General features: G+C 42.7%; 1 protein-coding gene across 5 annotated transcripts; it reads right to left on the bottom strand.

Moving 5' to 3' along the window:
* Positions 1 to 1,081: 1,081 nt before the first annotated feature.
* On the bottom strand, positions 1,082 to 13,546 carry thumpd3 (THUMP domain containing 3). 5 transcript variants are annotated; one of them, XM_031568419.2, is made up of 11 exons: positions 13,377 to 13,546; positions 13,022 to 13,099; positions 12,285 to 12,519; positions 5,582 to 5,659; positions 5,042 to 5,473; positions 3,514 to 3,644; positions 3,303 to 3,372; positions 3,058 to 3,173; positions 2,756 to 2,863; positions 2,458 to 2,581; positions 1,082 to 1,948 (listed from the first exon to the last, which is right to left on the bottom strand). In XM_031568419.2, the coding sequence occupies exons 3-11, from the start codon at positions 12,513 to 12,515 to the stop codon at positions 1,766 to 1,768; spliced, it is 1,473 nt and encodes a 490-aa protein (XP_031424279.1). In that variant the 5' UTR covers positions 12,516 to 12,519; positions 13,022 to 13,099; positions 13,377 to 13,546; the 3' UTR covers positions 1,082 to 1,765. The 5 variants fall into 5 exon arrangements, with proteins under 5 accessions (XP_031424279.1, XP_031424278.1, XP_031424280.1 ...); XM_031568418.1 differs by lacking the exon at positions 13,377 to 13,546 and having other exon boundaries at positions 13,022 to 13,251; XM_031568420.1 differs by lacking the exons at positions 13,022 to 13,099; positions 13,377 to 13,546 and adding an exon at positions 12,858 to 13,015.
* Positions 13,547 to 14,143: the final 597 nt, after the last annotated feature.

The raw sequence follows: 14,143 nt of genomic DNA on the forward strand, positions 1-14,143 counted from the left end.
GCAGCCGAAGTGTTCTCAGCTGTGCTCCCCCGAATGAGGATTCTTAAATTGAAAGCGCGTTCTCGTGCACCTGGATTTGCATTCATACAAGCCCCGCCAGCTCCTGGCAAGCAACCGTAGGGACGTGTAGTGTGCTGTCAGAATCGACCAAATCCACACGAAAGCAACTCGAAATCAAAGCTGAAAGCGAGCACCGGTCTAGTAAACGCAGATCTAACTTCACCGGTGCAGAGGTGGAGGTACTGTTGCAGAATGTAGATGTGTCCATTCTATTCCACTATGGCTATATCCACGTGATTGAGTTTAGTGCTTACTTATTTATGCACTTACATTTGCAGTGTTCATTTATTTTTAGGATCACGATGCCTCGTAGAATCATCACTATAAATGTGAAACGTAATTGTTAATGATACAAATATTCTCGTATTTATTATTATTATAATTATTTTAATCCGATGATGTCTGTAGCGTTGATGTGAACGCAATCACCAACGATTTCTCACAAATTCAGCCCTTAACCCTTCTAACACGGAGCGCCCTGTGGGGAATCTGTTTAAAAAAAAAAAAAATTAGGAATTGCAGTTAAGAAAACTCTGGGCGACTTAGGACTGCTATTTCGCCTTCTGAACTTCTTCTGAAGAGAGAGAGATTATTGGCTACAGAAAGAGTGATTGACTGAACAGCTGCTATGGAAAATATACTTGTATATATATTTTTCTACAGGCTACTGTGGAATGCTTGCCGTTACTGAGGGTTTACATTTGTTTAGGATGGACACGATCTTATGTTAGTGATGTTTCAGTCTTGTACCAATTAGTACTACAAATCCAAAGTAGCCTAGAATACAAACATTTTGTTCCACTTAATTCTTTTAATGCTTTTGTTCTTCAGCCTTGCAATACGGCACTTCAAACTGTGTGTACTGCTGCGCTGCATTCCCCCATATAATCAGTGCATCACCAGGATGGAGATGATGTAGGAAGGGTGGGGAGCGACGTCACTGCTTGACGTAGGCGGCAGCCCGAGTTCCAACCCTGTTATTCCAATGGCATTGTGTACAAACACGCAATGAAACACAATCTCTGAATGAACAATTCACTTTATTTTTGCAGATTGAAACATGGAGAGGTTTTCAGTGACTAATATGAGCATTATGAAGGGGTGCTGCAGCAACTCTGTCAACAAACAAATGCATTGTAAGCCAGAGTCCACCAGAACAACAGGCTACAAGTGGAAATGCCATCTTCTATATAACAAACCAAAGAGACTTCATTTGTGCACTCAAAGGCTTTTCCTTTTGAGCTTGTGGTGAAGAAATAACGCAGAGATTTGATGACAGTCAGGTTAAGACACTGAGCCGGACGATTTTCAAACCCACTCAAATCTTACAGTGCTTTGTTACACATGCACATTACACACACAGAGGAAGGATATCGATGCTGTGGCTCATATTTGGACAGCTGTTTTCCACTTTCACTGCTAAACAATAGTGAAGTTAAAGCACACAAAGACCTGAACACCCTTTGTGAACGCTTCTGTGACTAAAATCAAACAGGAAGGTTTCGCATAGCAGGTCATGATCCTGTGAAAAGGAATTGGACACTGACTTAACTGTTATAAAACACAGAATGTACTTATCATACTTTGCGCACACACACACACACACACACACACACACTCACCACACACTGGCAATCCTCTCTCACAGAGTGAAATGAGTTATTCTAGACTGTATAACACTCGCATGATGCGGGGAGGTTTCTGGTCATTGCTTCTCTCTGCTTTTGCTCTGTGCTTCACCATCTTCCTGAGGGGATCTGACATCTTCAGGTGTTGTACCGTAAACGGAGCTGGTGCGTTTCAGGACGAACACCCCTGCATGGAGCCCGCCGACATTCACCCAGACAGTGGGCAGTTTCCTCCACAGCCCACCCATCCGTGATATCGCCTATCATGGGCAGACAGACAGACAGACAAACAAACCTATAACACATCCAACAGCCAAGGCATTTTTACTAAATCTGTTCTTTTTCTGTTTTTACACTTCCTGCCACGGGGCCCCTTATTATCTACGCCCTGTGCGTCACATAGAGTAGTCAGGTCAATAGTATCATTTACCTCTGACAGGCTGAGAAGACTGTAGAGCTCTTTCTTTCCCAGTGAGTTTGTGTGTGAGTCAATCCTTCCCAAACTACTCAAAAGATACAGTGGTTTAAAAGAACCAAAATGGTGTCACCCAAGGAGTGACTAGACTTTCTTGTTGGCTCAGGGCCGTGCTGTTCCCGGGAAAGGTTTTTTAGATAGAATTGTTGAAGGAGGGAAAAACCTAAAACATCCTTGTGTGGTGGTGGCCAGAACATTTCTGGCAAAGGTTCATTAACCTCTAGCTGGCCAGAAAGCAGTAACCCAACCACACAACCACAAGAAATTTAAAAAAATGTCAGGATGGAAAGTTACCTTTTGAAAACATTTCTTGTCTTGGGTGAGCAAAACGGCTTTCCCCGTCCCCGGTCGACACACGCGGGCCATTTCTCTGAGGCATGATGGGTAGAGGTCCCAGTTCTTCTTCCTGGAGCCAATCCTGCAGTGACCACAAGCACATTCTAGAACAGCTTCGAGCCCTTGTGCCAACAACTCTGTGTGCCAACACTGACCTAACGCACTAAACATACAGTGTGATTCAGGGCTAAGTCAGAAGCCTATTTGCGAATTGAGGTATGAAGTGGGAAGCTGTGGCCAGGCCGCAGGAAAGCACCTCTTTCCAAATGGCATGTCAGTGACAATGATGTCCACTGAGCTGGTTCTCATGGGTAAGTGACACAGGTCCCACTGCACCGTGTCCACAGGCAACCCCGAGGCACTGCTGAAGCAACAGAAACAAGCATAGGCAATTCTAGACAGCAAAAACAGTCCATGTAATAGAAACCAAAACCTTGTATACACAAGAACTGAAATATAAACCTCCTTGATATAACTTTCATCAGACTGTCGTATACCCTTGTGTTTGTGGGGCCACGTGTGTAGCACGTTAATATGCATATCTACTGTAAAGCTCACCTGCCGCCATCTTGTTTCCTCTTCTGTATGTGATTGATGTTATTGACAGTGCGACTGACAGCCATGTCATTATTGTCTCCCGCAACAAAAAAGGAGTGCTGCCATTCAATACATCCCTAAATAAACAAAATATATTTGGATTTCGGCTAGGGATCACAGGGAACCTGTGATTTAAAAAAATAATAATTAAATAATTAAATAAAATTGAATCAAAAACCAAATGTCAACAAGCTGCCCAACCCTACCTCCACTGGTATTGCTCCAGTTCCACACATTGGATCGATAATGACGTCAGACACCTGGGGTTGACACAGCCTGAGTAGAAGCCACAGAAATTAAGCACATTTTCTCTACAAAGCAAACATTTGCTGGGTTTGAGGGCCAGAGTGTAAAGCTCTTAACTATGATGCTCATGAAACAACATGTGTGCATTGAGCCCGTGGGAGAGCTGATGACCTGAGCATGCCGTAGGCCAGGGTGGAGCGCAGGGTGGTGGGGCCGAAGTGGGTGATGTTCCTCCTGTGGAGGCTCTCCTCCGTCAGGGCCACGCCGATCACCATCTCATTATTGGCGATATTCAACAAAACCTGGGATGAAGCAAAGGAACAAACATGGCAAATATTCGACAAGCAAACTGCCATGACAGTCATGGGTAGGGATGGGTATCGTTTGGTTTTTATCCGATACCGGTACATAACCGATACTTTTAAAACGATACCGGTGCCTAAACGGTGCCTGAACCGATACTTTTTTTTTTTTAAAGCACAAAGCGACGATTGACGACATTAAAGAAAGGCTTTTTTTATTGCCAAGGCAATTTTTTTTTCTTCAAATTGAACAATATATTAACTGTTTAAAGTATATTATAAATATAAATACATACAAAACACTTGGCTTCCAACTACAGCTTCAAACTTTTTAACTTCAAACTATGAACATTATATTAACTGTAAACAACAGTTATAGTATACTTAAATAAATATAAATACATAAAAAAAACATGAGCATATTTGCCTTTGGAGTCAAAAATGTATTTATTTCATGAAATTTCACAATTTTATGATTTGTTTATACCTATCTTTTCTATCTTGTTTATAGTTAATCTTGTTACTTGAACACACTGAGTACGAGAAAATATGTACTGCCCCTTTAAGAGACTACCGTTGGTAGTTTAGCTGTCATCTCCTCCGTTTATTTTTCAGTCTTCGGTTGCTGATCTGCCGTTGACTCTTGCCTTCTCTCCCTCTTTTCACGCAATTATTTTGTTGCATTTGCTGCACGTCGCGATGTTTGAATCTTTTTGTGCGAAATACAGCCACACTTTTGACCGTTTACCTTTCGGTATTTTCTCTGTTAAAAGGTTGACGGCTAATTCTGTTTGTGCTTGCCTGCTCTTCACTGTCATAAGACTGTTGCTATGAAAACACCAATGAGCGTGAGCGACACAGGACAAAGTTTACATTGGCAGCTGGGGCAGTTTTACATGTGCCCCACGCAATCTGCCTAGCGACCGTGTTCAATTGGCTCAGGCACCGAAATGAAGCACCGAAATCTGCGTTGCATTTCGGTCCGGGTAGGTACCGGTTGTATTGGAACCGGTTCCATATTGGTACCGGTTCTCGGTACCCAACCCTAGTCATGGGCAGATCATTAAACGGTAAAGTGATCAATAAGTTAATGAATGCTACTAGAATAAAAAAGCTATCCCCTTTTCAACTGAGCGTGAAGCAAGAACATATTATTGGGTTTAATAACTTAAACTCAATCGATAAACTCAATAAAGATCTTAAATATTCCCAGTATATATACAATGTTGCCAATCACAAAATGGGTGGCGTTCTTCTAAAAATGAGTGCCCAAGGGAAGTAACTTTGAAACTGCATGTAACAAGACCTAACAATGCTTACCATTGCTAATTAACTACCTTGCCTGTTTTTGAACACAACAAAAAGTTGAGATTAAGAACAGTTCCTTGCCGTCATACCTCCACATCAAACTTTGTCATGTCGGCCTTCCACTGGAAAAACTCCTGCACCGCCCCACCAAAGTCTCTGGCTGCCTCGTTCGAGGCGAAACTGTGTTTATCCCCTGCCCGACTGCACGTGACCCGAAATTTGAGTGGCTTAGTGGCATCGTCCTCTAGCTCCTCTTCCTCGTGGCTGCTTCCTCCTTCCTCCTTTCCCTGAGGGGCATCTGGTTCCCGCTGGACCTTCTCGGTTGTCGTGACGACTGCATCCCCTTCGTCCATAGCGGGGACGGGAGCATCCTCTCCTTTGCTGGGCTTGGGCTTTGTGTTATTCCCTCCTCTCCGCCGCCCCCTCCGTTTCTTCAGGGAGTTGTTCATCCTCCAGACCTCCAGGGCGTCGGCCCAGGGCAACTGAGACGCCAGCTGCATAAGGTCAGACAGGGCCTCCTCCTGTCGAGTGAAGCCGTAGTACGCTTGGTGGTGAGGGTCGCATCTTACCAAACACAAATACATAAACTTCACAAATTCTTCAACCAGGAAAAGCTAAGGTATGCCTACCTTTGTGTCTTTGAAGTGGTAATTTTCAAACTCCTTGACGATTACAAACAGGTTGTCCACTGACTTTAAATGATGCACCTACAGGATGGTACACAGAATACACTTATTTCAGTTATAGTTGTGACACTATCTTGAGAAACTATATACCCATGTATTGTATACCCACTAGACCATTCTACAACTTGACAACTAACTCTGTCAATTGATGATATACCTATAGAGCAGGTCACCAAAACAAAACAGTTGGGAGTCAAACTGGATAATCTGCTTTCTTGGTCAGATCAAATGTATCTCTGTATAACCTGAACTGCCTTTACTTAAATGTATATTCATGACGGACCCCAGGGAGACTAGCGACCACTTTGTGGAAGCTAATGGGGATCCAAATAAACAATAAACAATAAACAACCAATACTTTACGCTTTACAGCTGGCTGCTCTCCATTTTGACCCACTATGAAATCTTGCACGTATCCATGAGTGTATATTTGCCACATGCTTCTTCTGCTTGCTTCTGATTCTCTGTGTATTCTGCTGTGTATGGAGGGACATCTATGTATGTATATAATACGATAAGTGTGACAGTGGTACAGGGGGGTAAAGGAGTTGTTTAGAGGAGTCGTTTAGTAATCGCAAGGTTGCTAATCTAACTAATATCGCTCCTTTGCCAATGGGATCTCTGAGGAAGGGAGCTGTCATTTTTTTCCGGGGGAGTGGCAAGCTTATCCAGCTCACTAAAGCTGTTAGCCTGTGCTGGAGCAGGTTCAAGTTTATTGATGTGTTGCTATGGTGATTTAGCCAAAGTTGCTTCGACGAACCGAAAAGGCGGACTTATGTTATCTTATCCTGAAAATGATCTCGGTAACTCGCTAAACAAGGTACGACAAATAGGGCCCTAGTCAGCCTCAGACATATGGGTCCCACCTTTATGAGCTGGGTTCTGCTTAACATTTCTCTCTTTTAAAAGGGATTTTTTCTTGCCACCGTTGCCTAAGTGCTTGCTCTAGGGCAGTGGTTCTCAAACTTTTTCTGTCATTCCCCACTTAGAACAAGGGGGCCTTTTCAAGCCCCACCTGTCCCTCTTCGCTCCCATATAATGATAGGCCAAGCTTAAAATTGTCAAAATTATTGAAATAATATAAAATAGCATCTTATTTAGGTCAGCAAATGTATATTGCTTGGAGTGATTTCATGTTTCATGTTGTAGTGTATTGTGGTTATGGACACGCACACGGACGGATTATGAAACCATGGGCCCCTGGGCCTGGACGTGTAACAAAATACACCGCTTCCAACCACAAATAAGAGATACATTTGAGCCACTTCTAATTTTAACAAAAACAAAGTCTAACACATGGGCCCCTTGGCCTGGGCCCGGTAGGCCAGTTCGGTAATCCATCCCTGCACGCACACAGTATTGTATTGTTTTCTGTTGACGGACTTATACTTTGACATCATACAAATGCTCGTGTCGTGGGATAGGGAACAACTGTGACAGTTAGTAATATAGTTACGCACATGTATCTAGTAAGCCTCTGATGCTTTTCCGCTGAGAGTTTTTTCGCTGTCTCACACTGTGATAAATATGTTTAATGACCTACGTTTCATTTCTATGAACAGTGTTAGTTCGTTGAAAGGTCAAACCGTTAGCACACCATTCATTCATAACTCCGTTGGTGGCTTAGCACTTATTAGCCAGCTGTGCTGTAATATGTTGTTGCTCTGATTATTGGTGTAATGAATCTAATAGTAACTTGCTGTGTTTAGTTAAGATACCTTCTAAGTATTTTCCGTTTCATGTGTATTACAGTTTAACTCATAAGTTGTCACCTGACATCAGTAAAGGACCAAGGCGCTCGCTACCTGGCTCGTGAAATCAAGTTTGGCTGACTGTTGAACTAGGACATATTAGAACGTAACGTAAATGACTAATAATTACATTTAACCTTTCAACGAACTAACACAGTTCATATAAATTAAACGTAGGTCATTTCACATATTTACAGTGTGAGACAGCGAAAAAACTTAGTCATTGTTTTCTCCCGTTCATCGTGTCCCACATTTTGAGAAACACTGCTCTAGGGGGTTCAGTCTTTCAAAGTTCAAAGTACTTTATTTGTCATTGTCACAAAAACAACGAGACAGTAGAGGCAGCAACAGACAGCTAAAAATTTAAATTGCTGTGGACATTAACTGCCACAGCTAAATAATAATAAATAACAATCAATGAATAGATAAATAAATATCCCTGAGTAAATAAAAAAAAAAAAAAAAAGAAATCAAAAAAAAGAAAAGAAAAGAAATATATACATTGAGGTGCATCAATAGTTGCAGGGTGGAGTGTTAAGAGTGCAGTCTATGAGGGCGGGCCGGGCCGGGGGAGGTGGGGTGGTTTTGGGTGAGCTGTTGAGAAGCCTTATTGCACGAGGGTAAAAGCTCTTTGCCATTCTGGAGGTGCGCGCTTTTGTTGATCTGAACCTTTTCCCTGACGGGAGTAGCGGGAACAGATAATGGGCAGGGTGGGAAGGGTCTGTGAGGATGCGATTTATACGCTGCAGGCATTGGGAGGAGGAGATGGAATAGATGTCGGGCAGCTCTGCTCCGATGATCCTGCCTGCTGTTTTAATCAGCCTCTGGATGGCTGCCTGCTCCGCCTTTGTGCAGCTGGAGAACCATACGTTCAGGCAGTATGTCAGCACACTCTCTATAGCGCAGCGGTAGAAGTTGCTCAGTAGTCTCTGAGGAAGGTGTTCTTTCCTCAACTTCCGGAGGTAGAAGAGGCGTTGCTGGGCTTTCCCCAAGACGGAAGCTGTGTTGTTTTCCCAGGACAACTCCTCCGTCAGCGTTAGACCCAGAAACTTAAAAGAGGTGACTCGCTCAACCTCTTCCCCGTTGATGTAGAGTGGGAGATGGTGATTGTGCTGAGCAGACTTCCGGAAGTCAATAATCATCTCTTTTGTTTTCTTTAAGTTGAGACTGAGGTTGTGCTCAGAACACCAGGCTGCCAGGTTTCCCACTTCTTGCCTGTAGGCAGCCTCATCGTTGTTGGAGATGAGGCCAAGCACTGTTGTGTCATCTGCAAATTTAAAGATGTAGTTGGATGGGCAGGAGGGAGTACAGTCATGGGTGTAGAGAGTGTATAATAGTGGGCTGAGCACGCAACCTTGAGGGGCGCCAGTGCTGATGGTCAAATTCGAAGAGTGGTGCTTCCCCAGTTGTACTCTCTGTGTGCGATTGGTCAGGAAGTCCAATACCCAGTTACACAGTGTAGCACTGAGGTTTAAGTCCTGAAGTTTGGAGATGAGTTTGCCTGGAAGGATCGTATTGAAAGCAGAACTGTAGTCTATAAATAGAATACGGATTGTAAGTGTTCTTTAGCTCCAGGTGCTTTGGGCTCTGTGATTCAGACATTCTCTTGAATTTAATAGAAAAGGGAGGACACCAAGTGGGCCAGGTCCACTCAAACCCATGGAGAACAGGTCTAACCTATTTTTGAGAGACGATTTCCAATCACTGACACGCCTATCTACAGTGCCATTCTTGGTAAATACTAGAATTCACACTACCATGTTATGCCAAGATAAACACAACAAGTAAGTTAATCTGAAAAAGGAACTGTAATTCAGTGGTAATTTAAAGAAGGTTTGTTCAGAAAAGGTTGAGAGTCCACAGCAAAAGGTTTAGTTGTGGAGGTACACATCTTGGCAAACAACAGAGAAGAACAAGCTTTGAAAAGTCAAGACCTTTATTTCCCATATTTTATCTTCCTGTAGCCCTATGTGGTCAGTATATTTGTAAAAAAAAAATAAAATAAAAAATATTACAGAATTTCTGTAGCTTTTGTGTCGTCTCACTCTGTTCCCAAACCTGTTGCCCCAATCTTCTTCATCAGGGAGGAAGATGATTCAACAGAATAGATGATTTCAAACAATGGAGTGGACAGCATTGCAACACCACATGTGCACTCTTGTTACAACACATAGCTGGTGAGCCAAGGTGGAACCACAAGTGCAGCCTGCGTGCTTCAAAGCATGCTCCTCATTGGATGTGCCGTGTCACACGCACCACATGCCTGGGGAAGGATTCAGGCACACAAACACAGTGGGGGCTGGACTACTAGCCTGGCTTGAATCCAGTAGAACACCTTTGGGGTATTTTAAAGAGAAAGGTAGAGCAACACAACCCTTCCAACAAAGAGCAGCTGAAAAAAATTGTCTCTGAAAAATGGCGGAACATCTCTCCGGAAATGTGTACAACACTGGTATCCTCTAGGGGTGGAATTTGTATGTCCACGTGGGATTTTTCGATTTCTCTCGATTCTCTCTAGAACGATTCTGTCTCGATTCAGAAAAGTTCATAATCGATTTTTTAATTAAAAAAAATAAATACATTTTTTTTTTTTTTTTTTTTTACACATCCATTTTGTGTTGAAATGCAAGCTGCATCGATTATTGCATTGTTCATTGAAAGTCATAATTGTGACAAGGAAAAGCTTTTTCTCTAATAAAAAAATATCAAACACAAAGTAGGAAGTGATTTGAGACTCTGAGTAGCAAAGTCAAATGTTTTAAAAATCGACATGCATCGATAATCGTTTTATTGGTTTAGCATTGATAATCGATAATCGGTTTTGAATCGATAATCGGTTTAGAATCGAATCGTTGACCACTGAATCGGAATCGAATCGTGAGGTGCCAAGAGATTCCCACCCCTAGTATCCTCCTTACGATTTCTGGCAGGGCACCCTACTGGTTTGAATCTTACCTCGCTGGGCGCTCGTTAAACGAGTCATGGCAAGGTCAGCTGTCTGTACCTCACCGCCTCACCACAGGGGTGCCTCAAGGCTCGGTGATGGGACCACTTCTCTTTGCCATGTACACCACCTCGTTTGGCCCTATCATCCGCTCGCATGGTTTTTCCTAGCACTGCTATGCCGATGATACACAACTGTATCAGTCTTTTCCTCCTGACAACACCACTGTCTCGGCGCGGATCTCGGACTGTCTTTCTGATATATCCACATGGATGAAGAATCACCACCTTCAGCTGAATTTGGCTAAAACAGAACTGATGGTCTTTCCAGCCAAACAGGTCCTCCACCACAACATCATCAATATCAAAATTGACTCATCATCTCTTATTCCTTCCAAAACAGCAAGAAATCTCTGTCATTATTGATGACCAACTGACATTCACTGCCCACATTGCCTCTGTCTCCCAGTCGTGCCGCTTTGCGCTGTACAACATCCGCAAAATCAGGCGGTACCTAGCCCAGTATGCCACCCAGCTGCTGGTGCAAACCTTGGTGAGTTCCCGCCTTGACTACTGCAACGCCCTCCTAACGGGCCTGCAGGCATGCGTGGTGAAACCACTAAAGATGATCCAGAACGCGGCGGCGCGTCTGGTGTTCAATCAACCCAAGAGGGCACACGTCACCCCGCTACTCATTGAGCTCCACTGGCTGCCAGTAGCTGCTCGCATCAAGTTCAAGTCACTTATGCTTGCCTACAGAGTGATTGCTGGTTCTGCTCCCATCTACTTAAATGCTCTTGTAGGGGCAAATGTTACCCCCAGGATGCTGCACTCGTCTAATGAGCACGTCGTTTAGCACTGCCGCCTGTGCAAGTACGGCAATCTAGACTATTCTCATTCGTAGTTCCACATTGGTGGAACAAGCTGCCTAGCACTACCAGAGCAGGGGCGTCCCTCTCTACCTTTAAGAAGCTCTTGAAGACCCAACTCTTCAGAGAGCACCTCCCTTCCTAACTTGCACTTCTACTAGTACTTAACTTGCACTTACAGCAGTTACATTCCTGGACTTTTTTTTTTTAAATTCTTATGTAAAATAGTATTTATTGTTACACTAGATCTCTATTGCTCGTAGCTTGACTGTTCTCTCCCTTGTACGTTGCTTTGAACAAAAGCGTCTACAATGACTAAATGTAAATTTAAATACGTGGACATACAAATACAATATTTAAATCTCAGCAATTAAAGGTGTACTGGCATTGAGTTCCTCTGTGGGGCCTGTATTTTTAATATAGTGAATCTATTATCTGTTAGAATCTGTTATTTATTAATTTTACATAGGGGCAAAACACCCTACTGTTCAACTTCTAAGTAATGAAATAACTGTAATAATTTGACTTTTACGAGATTGAACAGGGGTGCACTCACTGTCAAGGGTGTGTCAAACCATCCAAGTAACAGACAAGAGAGGAGTTAAATGTTTGCTTTGCTAACGTGGTGGGGTGCTAGAATACAAAATGTAACAGCGACCCCTGCTGTCCAACTATAATCGTGTAACGAGGATAAATAAAGGTTGAGCTATTACCTTTATAATTTCCAAAAGGTTTATCGTAATCGTAATATTTTGTTGAATTTAGGCAACAATCCTGCTGGGGCTAAACGTATTTTTGATCCAGCAAGATGAATGGCTGTAGAACAGTTCATCTAACTTAATGTGTCAATGTCAGTGTCAGTGTGTGTGTGTGTGTGTGTGTGAGAGAGAGTGTGTGTGTGAGAGAGAGTGAAAGCAAAACATGATTTGCAAAGTAGCTTCATGCTGTGATTTTAACCTTCATTTAACAGTCATTGGAACTTAATGTAATAAGGTCCAATGCACATTTAAAACCAACTTGACATGACTTGCAAGGTTGGCAGAGCGTGAACACTGACATCAGGGAAATCATGTCAAAACTTACCATTGGAAGTTTATCTGTGGATATCTCAAAATATATTCTACCCCGGTCTTTGCTAATTCTTGCTTCGGCTCCAATTTTCTCTCCGACCTCTTCTGCAGCAGTGTGTTCGAAACCGGTGGGAACTGTTGCACCAATGGTTACCGTGAAGACAGACAGCCTTTCCCTGTCATTCGCCAGGGTGTTCGCGTCTGTATTGAGATTTCCATCGCAGGACTCATTTGGTGTAGACATGGTCCTGTATACCGAGAAACGTCAACGTCAAATACACTACAGTCACTGTTGGCCAATATTATTAGAACTTAGAGTAGCTTGATAGTATGGCTAAAGATTTTGCTTGTCGTACAACAGATGGCCCACACATTAAGCAAAACAGAATTCAGTTCTAAACAAAACAAGCCACTCCATCAGTTCAATTAACAACAGAAGCTATTACATTAATTGCAAATGTCTTTCGGTTAACGGACATTACCCACAGTCCACTTACGACTTACGTTAGGTTTCAAGCGTAAGCTAGTAGCGAGCTATCTGCCCGACGTTTCAGTCTACTTTGATTCGAAGAGATATGTTAGTTACCCTGCTTGTATAACTCAGGGAGGAAAGGTGTAAATAGCTAGTACCAGTCGAGTCACGACTAACTAATTAACTACCAAATTCCACTATAAGTTCAACTCATCCCTTCGTATACCGACAAAACCATGTGGTAACTGCTAGAGACCGTGCAGCGGCAAGACACATACGTCAGGTTGACCCTCGCCGACAAACTGGCTTCCTTTCCGTCAAGATTTGTTGGGTTCGTTTAGCCGTTCTTCGTTTACCTGTTGTAATATTGTCGAGATTGAAAATAGGTCTACGTTAGAACAGTTTGCGTCTAACAAAATAAATAGTTCTGTCACGATCAAAGTTTACTAAAATCGACAATCTTGAAAAATATGTTATCTTTGATGTACTGTCTAGAACTTCCGGGTTGTGACAAAAAAGAAGTTTCATTAGGTCCCATGACGCAATTTGCATGCTTCCTCGGTCCTCCAGCTTGTGCCCCGGAAATCCATCCAAGATAAATCATGAAGAACGCAAATATTTTAGAATACTTACCAAGATAGATCCATGGCACCGATCTCAACGACTGGCATGAACAACTTGTCCTTCTCGCCCCATCAAAATTGAAGCCAGCTCGGCGCCATACTGTTGGGACCACTTTTGCGCAAAAACTTTGGGTGTTCCTCAAAGTCAAGGATACTTCCTTGGTAGGACGGGTCCTTCAGACGCTAGGCAATACACCTTCTTTGCATTCAGATTAGGATGGAGGAATTAAGGACAGACATACATGAGAAATTAGATGTCACTCATGCATCACTTTTAAGAGAAGTCAATCAGCCTATACTGATGATACAGCAGCACCCCCCGTTGCTAGATCTAACAGACTTGTCATTATATAGGCCTACAGCATAGGCTCTAAGAAATTAACGACTTTATGATAAATCAAAACATAAATTCTACTGTAACCATTAGGGTTGTTGCAAGTCTGTGGAAATGATCAAATATGCTAACTTTAAAGACGCATAGATCATTCTGTTGCCTGTTGAAAAAACAATACATTCATGAGAACAGCAAAATATCACACCTCGTGAGCAGGATTTGTTCATTAAATGACATAAAGTAGCCTAGGTCTAACTCAATATAGCGTTTGTTTTAAAACAATTGAAGCTTCTCCTTCTTAACATGCTGTTTATTGAGGTTGGGATTCATGTAGTAACCCATTAAGCCTAGGTTATGGATTTAAATGGAGACCTCTGCAAGCCTACTGGAGATTTTTTTCTCTTCAGCAGATGGCACTGTTGTGTTCATTTTAGGGATTATTC

This window comes from Clupea harengus, chromosome 5 (assembly GCF_900700415.2).
Source record: "Clupea harengus chromosome 5, Ch_v2.0.2, whole genome shotgun sequence".
Taxonomy (NCBI): domain Eukaryota; kingdom Metazoa; phylum Chordata; class Actinopteri; order Clupeiformes; family Clupeidae; genus Clupea; species Clupea harengus.